The sequence below is a fragment of the Sebastes umbrosus genome, chromosome 11, assembly GCF_015220745.1.
Source record: "Sebastes umbrosus isolate fSebUmb1 chromosome 11, fSebUmb1.pri, whole genome shotgun sequence".
Taxonomy (NCBI): Eukaryota; Metazoa; Chordata; class Actinopteri; order Perciformes; family Sebastidae; genus Sebastes; species Sebastes umbrosus.
In genome coordinates, this window is record NC_051279.1 from 7,979,824 (window position 1) to 7,992,179 (window position 12,356).

Genomic DNA, 12,356 nt, shown 5'->3' on the forward strand with positions numbered 1-12,356 from the left:
CATTTTGAGATAATTACCTTTAAATGTGATTATGATAGGGAATGAGACAGTTTTGCCTGGATTGAGAGGATTTTTATTACAGCCCGGTCTCACAGGAAAGTGTATAAATACCACGACACTACACGGACATTCCGCGATACATGAGTACCCATTTTAGCCTTTTTACTTGTCATTTGTACGCCACGCAAATGTCCGCAATTAGGTTTAGGCAAGAAAACATGTAATTTAGGTTCAGGCAAGAAAACCAATCAGTTAGGGTAAGGGAACATGTCATGGTTGGGCTTCAAAATAGATATGTAAACTAAGTAAAACACGTACGGAGAAAACGTAACACAACTACGGAAAACACGTCACAAACGTTGCTAATAACAAACGTCACTAACGTAACATCCAAAACAAAACACCTGTCAAGAGTGGTCTCGAACATCAGTCTCCTGATTGTTCGTTTGTTTGTGTTTGTTATACTACGTTACTAACTCTTACCTTAGCATTTATACGCGTTTACATTGCAGTCAGTACAGAATACATGGCAAACAAATGACAAGCAGAAATCAAGAAAGGCGTATTTATTGCACGCTAAACGGCTTACACATTATTGTGGCATTTATATGCCTTTTTGTGCGAACGGGCTGTTTATTAAGTCAAGAAAAGATATATTTTATTTACATTACAGTATAAGCAGGCAAGGCAAGATCATTTGATTTATGAAGATCTATCAATACAAGTACAGTTTGGATGTTAATTAACCCATCTGTTTTTCCAATTAATTACGATTTTTGTAGTTCCTTCTAAATATCAACAAACCTCGATTAACTTGTCTCTATTTTCAGTATATCAAATTACATTTCCACAAAACGTCTTAGGACATCATGGGACTCTATAAATAAAGCCTTACCAGAATACGTGTTGCATTAGTATGTGACTGTCTCAGACACAGGTTTCATTGAGATGTTTATTTCATATTTTTTCTCATAAATTCATGATTATTTGAGTTCAAACACTCATTAAAAATGATTAAGGTAATAAATACAATTAAGTTAAAAGGGAAACATTGGTTACAAATGTGTCTAAAATGTATCACCTTAAAATAATGTTTAAATCATAGACTGTATATAAGAAATGGATGTAGTCACTGTTTATGGACTGACGTTTTGAAGCCTCGGGTTCAGCATTTTGGCCGTTGCCATCTTGGAATTTGACCGTCGTTTTTTTGCAACCAGAAGTGACAAGAGAGGGTACTGCATTTAGCATGAAAAATATGTTCAAATCATAACATGGCAAACTCAAGTCCAACAGGCAACAACAGCTGTCAGTGTGTCAGTGTGCTGACTTGACTATGACTTGCCCCAAACTGCATGTGATTATCATAAAGTGGGCATGTCTGTAAAGGGGAGACTCGTGGGTACCCATAGAACCCATTTTCATTCACATATCTTGTGGTCAGAGGTCAAGGGACCCCTTTGAAAATGGCTAACACAGTTTAGTATGACATGGTTGGTACCAATGGATTCCTCAGGTTTTCTCGTTTCATATGATGACAGTATCTTCATTGTAGCTTTAAGACTGAGCACGCTACAACCTTAAAACGAATTTGCATTAACACGTTATTATCACGTTAACTTTGACAGCCCTAATAATAACATTACATAAACTCTATGATTAGATTAAGTGCAAAGGTCAAAGACACAAACCCTGTCAAATTATCTATATACCAAGTATGACATGTTTAGACTCATGACCTCAGCTTTGACTCCATGTTCATCTCCTTCCTCCTTTTTTTCTGTGGTGATTCTCACTCGCAGCTTTTGGCTCCCAGAGCCGGAGAAAATAAACACACTGTCTCCCAAAAACTTCTCAACCCTCCCTGGTTTTCTCACCCACCTCCCAAGCCCACCACCACATCACCCTGAGCGGGAGTCGACGTGCAGATTCCCCCGGCGGGTGTTTGTTTGTGGAGTTTGAGGGAAGCTGTCATGATTTTACCACCAGAAAGTAGACGTTTTTTTTCCCCCTCTTGCTCTCTCTCTCTCTCTCCGAGTCCTTCTCCAAGCTAAACAGATGAGATCAACTCATCTTTCCTGATGTTCCTGTTTCTGTCGCCAGATAACTATGGCACCATGTCTCAGTCCAATGGAACCAACATCACTGCCAGTCTGCTCAATTGACAGAATCCTCAGTTGCTACTTGAACATACAATTGTCCTTCTCCCTTTAATTAGCCTGCCAAATCTCTCCCATCCACAGATGATGATAACGAGGCTGCAGCTGTAGTGTGGCTGGCTACCATCAGTGAAATGTGAATTTGTTGAAACAGAACAAGAATACTAAAAAAAATAAGTTTTTAAGAAATACGCTCATATGCTCACTGAAACACTAACATCAAACACATACTTATACCAAAGGATCATGACTTTATTGTCTTTTATCCTTTTGACAACATGTATACAATGAAATGATGCCTCCTGAAGGCTGTACATATACTATTTATTTATTTATGTCATATATCATCTTATTTTGTCAATAAAAAATGTCAATTCAAAAAGAAAAAGAATTTAAGTTTGGGTGTATGAAGCCCATGTGACCCCTTAAATAATGTTATAAACTAAGTATCTAATCTGCATCAGACAACCAGAGCCACTGTTATGAGATGCAGTTTATTTAAATGTTGAACTGTGATTTTAGAGTGCAGATATATTGTGATCCTTTAGTGACATCTACAGGTTTTGAAATGCTGGTGGAACTTGCATGAAACCAACAGGAACAATAAGGACAAATTCTACCTGACAAATTTTCATACAGTTAAATTTCATATCCATAACTTAGTCAATAAACAGCAATACGTGCTCATGGAGTTCAATCAAATTCACCTTTGCCCTCTCATCATATTATAAACAGTATATATATATTTTAAGTTTCATATTTATTTTTAATTTTAACATTTTTAATGTTTTTTTTTCATATATTCTTTTTAATTTTAATTTTTTTAATTTTAACATTTTTAATAATGTTTTTTTTTTTTACATTTTTAATGTTTTATTTTAAATTTTTAAGTTTAATGTTGTGTTGTTGGCACAACTGACAGCCGTAACCATCATGAAATAACTGCAGTTCCTCTCTTTTGTGCCACACAGCAGCAAAACGCGTTTTTAAATAATTCCAGTTGAAGTTATTTATTTATTTTTTTTCATTATTTTTTTTTATTTTACATTTTTTTAATGTGTAATTCATACTGTGCAATATTTTCAGGTGGAGTTTCATTTCATGCTCACTGTGCAATATAATTTTCCACTTGTGCAATTTTGTAAATAGTCTGTTTATTGTCAATACTGTATATACTGCTCCTATTTTTTTATACTTCCTTCTATTTAAATGTTTCATATTGTGTTACACTTTGTTTAGCTCTTTTTTGTCATGTGTTAGCTGCTGCATCTTGTTTTTTGCACTATCCCCTTTGCTGCTGTACACTGCAAATTTACCCACTGAGGGACTAATAAAGGAATATCTGATCTGATGATAAACATGTATGGTACCCTAATCAACTGCTCGGCGTTGTCATGGTTACCACCAGAAGCTCCTTGTAGTCACGGTAACGCTCCAGCAGAGGTCGCAGCATCACTAGATTTCTACTTTTAGTGTCTGAAGCGAGGAAACCAGTGAAAAGCATCACTCAGGTAGTAAAAAAGGGGGCAGATCCGAGGACCAGATACGAGAGAACTGTGGAGCTGCTTTAGCTCACACCCATCTGTTGTTTTTTCCTCTTCCTTGCCCCCCCAAACCTCCCTCTCTCTTCTCTTCCTTGTGTATATAATACTAATCATGGTGGCTAAAAACAGAAAGCAGACCGGGAAGAGTCCAGCGACCCAGACTCAGACTGCTGACCGCGACAGGAGCCCGCTTGTTGTGTCTCCTCCTGGTAAAAGTAGCTCTCGCAGAGCAGCAGGCAGAGAGAGCAAAGCTTTCAACAGCTCTCATCAAAACGGGCTGTCTGGTATCAGACACAAGCTGGGGCTAACAACTCCCTCTGCGGTGGTGAAGCTGGGCATCACTCTCCTCCTCGGTAAGTTAAGGAGCTGTTAGCCTGTTAGCTTCTCTCCTATAGCTAACAGGCTGCTAGTAGCATTAAAGCTACATGAAGTTATCTCCACCACTGATTAGTCTGCTAACAGTTAGCTCACCTAGACGCTAGCTCATCACGGTTAGCTACCTAGTGTTGCTGTTCATTCACATCACATTAAAAGCACAGGAAATTGTGTCGGACTCACAACTCACATCTTAAATCAGGAGAACCAACTTTTACCTTCCAGGCAGGAGATTTATAGAGTCCCACGGTGCAGATTGAACCTGTTACAAACATTCATGTCTATTCAACTTCAACAACTCGTAACATAAAGCTATCATAAGGACAGTGCAATATGGTTAGACAGTGCAATATGGTTAGACAGTGCAATATGGTTAGACAGTGCAATATCGTAAATAGGGACAGTGCAATATGTTAAATAGGGACAGTGCAGTATGTTGAATAGGGACAGTGCAAAATGTTAAATTGGGCCAGTGCAATATGTTAAATAGGGACAGTGCAATATGTTGAATTGGGACAGTGCAATATGTTAAATAGGGACAGTGCAGTATGTTGAATAGGGACAGTGCAAAATGTTGAATTGGGACAGTGCAATATGTTGAATTGGGACAGTGCAATATGTTGAATTGGGACAGTGCAATATGTTAAATAGGGACAGTGCAAAATGTTAAATTGGGACAGTGCAGTATGTTGAATAGGGACAGTGCACTGTTAAATAGGGACAGTGCAATATGTTAAATTGGGACAGTGCAGTGTGTTGAATAGGGACAGTGCAATATGTTGAATAGGGACAGTGCAAAATGTTAAATTGGGCCAGTGCAATATGTTGAATTGGGACAGTGCAATATGTTAAATTGGGACAGTGCAATATGTTAAATATGGACAGTGCAATATGTTAAATAGGGACAGTGCAATATGTTAAATTGGGACAGTGCAATATGTTAAATAGGGACAGTGCAATATGTTAAATATGGACAGTGCAATATGTTAAATTGGGACAGTGCAATATGTTAAATAGGGACAGTGCAATATGTTAAATAGGGACAGTGCAATATGTTAAATAGGGACAGTGCAATATGTTGCATCTGTGTAATATTGGGCTATTGTCTGCAATATGTTAAATTGGGACAGTGCAATATGTTAAATATGGACAGTGCAATATATTAAATATGGACAGTGCAATATGTTAAATAGGGACAGTGCAATATGTTAAATTGGGACAGTGCAATATGTTAAATTAGGACAGTGCAATATGTTAAATTGGGACAGTGCAATATGTTAAATAGGGACAGTGCAATATGTTAAATTGGGACAGTGCAATATGTTGCATCTGTGTAATATTGGGCTATTGTCTGTGCAATATGTTAAATTGGGACAGTGCAATATGTTAAATAGGGTCAGTGCAATATGTTAAATTGGGACAGTGCAGTATGTTGAATAGGGACAGTGCAAAATGTTAAATTGGGACAGTGCAATATGTTAAATTGGGACAGTGCAATATGTTAAATTGGGACAGTGCAATATGTTAAATAGGGACAGTACAATATGTTAAATTGGGACAGTGCAATATGTTAAATAGGGACAGTGCAATATGTTGCATCTGTGTAATATTGGGCTATTGTCTGTGCAATATGGGCAAGACGGTAGACGGTGCAGTGCACTACCTGGGTGAAATACCTGCCATGGTGCGTGTGATAGTATGTGCCATTATGTATATGGACTGTGTATGTGTTGAAACATCTGTTTCTGTGAAACTGTTTCCCTGTCTTATGTGGAATCGTTTATTATTGTTGTTGATGCATGTTTTCAAAAATGTCCCCACGGGGACAATACAAGTATATCTTATCTTAAAATCAAAGTGTTCCTCTCTGCTTATGTGACACATTAGTTCCCACACGTCTTAACAGGTTTTTCTGACAAAGTTGAAACTAATGTTTATATGATTTCTTTTCGGAAATGCACCACTATAGCCACCCATATTATTATCCAAGTGGTCTTCCTCTGTAATTTTGTGGCTTCTTTCTGGACCATGAATGAAGTAGCATTATTATTAAAGTAAATTGTGTCTGTCTATCCACAGCTGCTCTGACTGGGTATCTCCACTGGTGAGTTTGCTCCATCATCATGTTATTACTCATACTGTTACTGCTGTGTTTACTTTATGGATGGATGCAGACTCACATATTTCTCCTCCTTATGATCAGGCATCACCTCACACAGCTGTTTGAGAATGACAGACACTTTTCACACTTGTCAAACCTGGAGAAGGAAATGGCTTTCCGGACAGAAATGGTAAATAGATTTATTTTTTTTATCAGGGAATGCTCTAATAACATTGTTTTGAAGCTGATGCCACTATTTCCTGATGTGAGAAACAGGTTAAGTGTAAGGTTATAGACTTGTTTTCAAAGGAAGATCATGGTGCTGCAGGGTAGGGCTGCACAATGAATAGAAATTGAATCGAAATCGCAATATGACCCACTGCAATTCATTTTTAAAAATATGTGTCAAAATAGCATTTTAAATTCAAGACGGATCTCCTGAGGCGATGCCACTTTCAAATTATGCAAGCTTTCCAACATCGTTGACCCTACCTTTTAAGTAATTTACTGTGGATAATGCGATTGATGATATTATATTTCTGGACTGTTAGACAGAAGAAGCACTTCGGGGACAGCTCCTTGGGCTTAAGGAAATTATGACAGGTGTATTTTCTTTGACATTTTATAGACCAAAGGAATAATCGATTAACTAAGAAAATAATGGGCAGAAAGTAATGGGAAAATAAATGTGAGTTGCAGCCCTAGTCACCATAAAGGTACTGTCACATAAGCCTTGTGTTCAACAAAATTGGTCCATATTCAGCCTTGAAAAACACTTCACGCTATCAGTGTGGGTTATAAATGAGTATCGAGCAGAGCGATCACAAACTGTGGAGAGTCTGTGCGAGCGATGCTGCAGTTCGTAATCTGGTATTGTGTTATTGTACCGAACGAGGTGATGACACAGCACTAGATTGACTCTTCCAAACTCTGTTTCTATTTGACAACCAAGCAAATTTGGACAAAGGTGAATCTGTTTCTATTTGACAACCAAGCAAATTTGGACAAAGGTGAATTCTGACCTGCGAGTCTGCCAGAGTTGACCAGGCATTAGCAACAGGAAAGCAGGCTTGAATTTGTCAGTTTTACAGTCTTAACTTAAAGTGAATGTGGGAGACAACATGAATATTAAAGGCAGAATATGACAAAACTGACTCCACATCATCTCCAGATTCAGAAAAAAAATCATCATTTCCTCCCACAATAGTATGACTGACAAAAACTGACACTTGTGATTCTAACAATATGCAAAAGGTTTGTGCATTCCTAGTTTCTGTGGCGTCTGTTTTCTGTCGCTTTCCGCTGCTCGAGGGCTAAATCAGCAAATGGGTGTCATTCAATGTAGCATATGTTTATGCATCACTGTGTAGAAGTCGCTGATATTCAACATGCAATGCAGGCTTCATGCCCTTCATGAGAGATGACAGTGAAGGTGACGATTTTATCATATGCAAACAGAATATTTTTCTTCCCTCACCCCTGCTGTGTGCAACCAAATGGGCTGTGAACTGTTGCCATCTGCTGAGCCTCTATGACTCGCTCTGGTTTCTTCTGTCTGAGTTGTATGTTGTGTGGGGTTATATTTAGTGTCTGCCTGCTGTCTCTTTCTCTCCGTATCACTCCGTTCTCTCCGTCTTGATATTTCTCTTTCTAACTTCTTTCTCACATTGAGTTTTTCTGTATATCTTTAAGTTTAAGTGTATGTGTCTTCTTTTTGTCTCCAGGGTCTGTACTATTCCTACTACAAGACCATTATTGACGCTCCCTCTTTCCTGGAAGGCCTCCACATGGTCATGAACGATCGGCTGACAGAGTACCCCCTGGTTATTAACACACTGAAGAGATTCAATCTCTATCCCGAGGTAATTCTGATTTTGGCATGCTATTCATTCATATGATTTGTAGTATGGTAGCATTACCCATCTCGGGGGCGACTTCACAAAAGGATTGCGCGGCTTTTGCAGCCGCTAAACCTGCACAAATAAGACAAAAAGAAACCGTATAATTCTCAATGCACCCCCTGACTGCACTGCCAAGCAAATATCATCTTGGTGCTCCTGTGCTATATCATGTATTTAAATTAATAATAATAAATTATTGTTCTGTCTGCCATTGTTCTGCCTTCTGTGTTCTTGGCACCAAGGCAACATTTATACTTTGCAACACATGAATAATTGCAATCAGACCCAAAAAAGGCCAAATTGCACTCAGCTGCAAAACTTTATTGCGCTGTAATATCATTAGTGCAATATCTTTTGTGAATCGGATCTTGAGAAGGGTCAGATAGCTGTTGCAAGAGATGCGCAATTCATGGTGCTATACATCAGACCGGCAATACGTCATCCAGAGTAGGCTATCTGGGCCACGCCCGCAGTAATACAATAAATGAGCCTAACACTCCATCATTCACTTTGCACCTTGTAATGTTTGCACTGTTAGCACTTTTGTTATGTTGGTTTGGTGATGTTATGTTGGTTTATTATTTACGTTGGCTGGTTTATGTTGGTTGCACTGTACAGCCGGAGAGGTACATAAGCATTTCACTGCGCATTATACTTGTATAATTGTGTATGTGACGAATAAACTTGAAACTTGAATTGTATTAGGGACCACGCTATTTACTAGTTTAAACAAAACAGTGCAGGAAAGATCAACATGTTCTGCTCAGTGCAGCAATCTCACGCTTACTGGGAAAGTCATGGAATTCTACAGGACTTCAGTGGGAATCCTGTGTGTTTGTACTCGCAGACATGTTGTTTAAACAGGCTTTGCATTCATTCTTATCCGTCTCTGCTCCACAGGTGGTCCTGGCCAGCTGGTACCGGATGTACACAGGTATAATGGGATACTTTGGGATTCCCACAAAGATGTGCTGGTCCATCAACAGAGGAGAGGGACTCACTCCTGTGGACAGCTGTGAAGGTAAAAGACTGTCGCCATGGAGCTGCAGTCTGATCTGCAAATACGCTCATTTGTGCGCACACACATACATACACACACACACACACACACATACAGACAGCAAGCTGAATGATGACTACATTAGTAGAAACTGATAGTTTCCCTGTTACAACTTGGAGCTACACTAACATTTAAAATACTCACACAGTCTCACGCTGAATTGACTAGATGACTAATTTCTTCACAGACTTTGATTATTTTCTTCAGACTGATGGACAGATGCAGTCAAAACAGCCTCACGGGGAGTTGTCAGTTAAGAGAACATGTATACATTTTACCTAAGGAATTGAACAAAGGACTCAAGCAGTCTTGATTCCTATTTATTTTTCTCTTTCGATCAAAACTCTAATGAAATTGTTTTTTCTACAGAAGTGCTCAACAGATTACAGGTGAATCGATGCCTTAAAGGGACTGTTTGTAAGAATCAGAAATGCTTGTTAACAGCGACACCTGTGGCCGTTAAGTCAACGAAAGTCAGCGTCGGGCTCGCGCTTGCTCGCTCTAAATAGACATGAACGAGCATCGCTCAAAACAGTGAGGCGACACACGTCAGCTAAAACCACAATATCATTCTATATTTCACCTGCTTGGCAGTAATGTTAGCTGACCAGACGGAGGTCTCTCCATGAATCAACGCTGATCCTAGTGTTGGAGGGTCGGAGGGGGACACCGGCACCCGTTCACAGACGATAACGTTTCTCGCTGCGGAGCCCCGTCACTTCACAAGACACGGAAAACTGGAGGAGCTGCAGCATTTATTTCTGCACAAACGTCCACTCTACATTTACTAGATATTCTCAGAGCTACGAAGTCTTCTGCAGTGTTTAGTGTGCGCGCATGCACATGAGGTGCAGTGAGCTGAGTGAAGGCAAGCAGGCAGAGGAGCAGAGTACAGCAGAGACTCCGACCCGGAGACCAAAGCTACGGTCTCCCCCGCGTACTCCGACCGCGGCCAACACTGTTTTGCAAGATGGGCTTCACTAGATAGAACTTTGTTTTGTTTTGGTGCCTCCGTGTAGTTTTTGTTGGAGTCTTATCTGAACAGCAAAGCCACACGCGAGCGCGCTTGGGACACCGACCCAGGTGATTTATACATATAAGAAGTTAAGTCCCTTTTAAAGCAGTAAAACTAGGGCTGTCAAAGTTAACGCTATAGCGCGTTAATGCAAATTCGTATTAATGCCACTAATTTCTTTAACGCGTTAACGCAATCGATCTTTCGGGGGTTGTAGCGGTTCACAGCTAGAGTGAAAATGCTCAGTAAATCGACCTTGTTTCGGAAAAAAAATGACGCCGCTTTTTCGCCACGTAATATTTGTGTTCAATGTGAAAGAACTCATGACAAAAACAACAGCTTGAAAAAATATATTGACTTGCAAATTAATCGCACGAAAGACCCCCAACCCCCTTCCCCCCCCAGTGTGTAAAGGCACATTTGAGAAGCTGAAATTAGGTAATGTGTGCATTTTTGTGACTATCAAAATGGTTGGCAATTCATTTTCTGTCAATCTACTAATAATTGTTTCAGTGCTATTATCAATTAAAAGAGAAAAAAGAAATTGAGGTGAAAGAATGGTGAAAGCTCAAAAATTCATGTCAGGAATCTCAAGCAAAGGTATGACATTAAGGATAAATGGCAGCAAAACAAATTGGTAGAACAACATGTATAACACAGCAAGGGACACATTGTTATTATTATAGTAGCCCCGAGGGAAACACAATGCTTTTAACCTATTACACACAAATAGATTTCTGCTATTCGCTCTCAGGAATATTTCCTCGAAGGCTAAATCTGCTGACGGTAAACAAGCTGTTGTCGGTTTTCCTTTGTGGAGCTGCAATCTGTGTGTTTCTGTCAGTACCATTAGTGAAGCGAGGCACCCCCGGGTCGATGTACACGGGCTGTTTTCACAGTGTTTACACAAACCTGACGCAAGCTGCCTTGCATAAGAGCTCACAGTCAGAGAGAGGCACATTTCCTGTAACTGTCAGCCGCTACATTATTTTTGTGATACGCAGAGTGACACATTTTCATACTGAGCTGCTGTTGGAACAAGCTCCATTTTCTGTTTGTTTCGTGATTTACCGTCACATCATGCCGATTCAACGGCTCTTCATAATATCAACACACTTCCAAATACCTTGTTAGTCACTACAGCCTTGTCAGTCTGTTCCTGCGTACCTGCTAATTCAATAAGGTGAAATCCATTTGCGTCTACCCACTAGATCTCTGAGTACTAATTCAGGAAGTTTCTGCATCAAAAAGGGGACATATTATTATTCAGTGTAATAGATTCTTACATCTACTGGTTTGATTAAGTCAACACACTAGCTGGTCAAAGGGAAGTGTTCTGTAAGTTCCCCAGAACTCAAATATGCCACATCGTTCATCGATCATCTAATTCATCGACTAATCAATTGATCAATAGTTCCAGCACTAGTTTCAATCTCTTTGTCACTTGACACACTTAACTCTGAAAAACATTTGTCCTTTTCTTTTTGTTGTGCACATTAGGGATGGGCGACCCTGCGTACTTCTACGTGACCTTTGTGTTCCTGCTGAACGGCGCGATGATGAGCCTGTTCTTCATTTACGGCGCCTACCTCAGGTAACTCCGCTCCTGCCCGGGGCTCTGTCCTGCTGTCACGCTCAGATACGAGAGGATTCAGTTTTATGGTCCACGTCATCGCTCAGCTGTCAGCTGTCAGACCTAGACAGAATGCAATTTAGCAGTTCTGTCAAATATGGATGTGAAACACGAGATGGAGGCTGACCTTTCTGAATCTGTTGTTTGCTCTCTGCCTCTTCTATCTCCTGTCCCCACTTCTTTCCATTTTTTCCTGTTTAGTGGCAGTCGACTGGGCGGCATTGTTACCACGACGTGTTTTTTCTTCAATCACGGCGAGGTGAGTGGACTGCCCTTATTGTGACAGTGAGCCCAGAGAGCTGTTCGTACTATGATTCTGTGCCATAAGTCTCTCTGGTTGTACATTTCTGAAATGTGTAAAATTCAAAATGAAAAAGCACTTAAAAAGCAGAAGAACTCATTTCAGCCCTCAAAGGAGCTTAGAGTTGGTTTCAGCCGGCACTCAAAGCTTAGTCCCTCCTCCCACCTTCTTCTCTCCGGTTTCCTCCAGAACAAATAGCAAGTCTCTATTTTACCACATCAATATGACGACATTTCAATCACACACAAACTCACAGGTGATGCTCTC

At 39.9% G+C, this 12,356-nt stretch overlaps 1 protein-coding gene across 2 annotated transcripts in view; it reads left to right on the forward strand.

Annotated features, from left to right (window-relative positions):
- The first annotated feature begins 3,586 nt into the window (after positions 1–3,586).
- dpy19l1l (dpy-19-like 1, like (H. sapiens)) overlaps positions 3,587–12,356 on the forward strand; it is a 33,005-nt gene continuing 24,235 nt past the window's right edge. The window contains exons 1-8 of one of the 2 annotated variants that reach the window (XM_037783889.1): positions 3,587–3,670; positions 3,833–4,056; positions 6,158–6,182; positions 6,282–6,369; positions 7,904–8,041; positions 8,981–9,101; positions 11,656–11,749; positions 11,990–12,047. In XM_037783889.1, coding sequence (XP_037639817.1) covers positions 6,349–6,369; positions 7,904–8,041; positions 8,981–9,101; positions 11,656–11,749; positions 11,990–12,047 — 432 coding nt within the window. In that variant the 5' untranslated portion in view covers positions 3,587–3,670; positions 3,833–4,056; positions 6,158–6,182; positions 6,282–6,348. Of the gene's footprint in view, positions 3,671–3,815; positions 4,057–6,157; positions 6,183–6,281; positions 6,370–7,903; positions 8,042–8,980; positions 9,102–11,655; positions 11,750–11,989; positions 12,048–12,356 lie in introns of those variants that run through there. The other variant, XM_037783888.1, reaches the window with a different exon arrangement.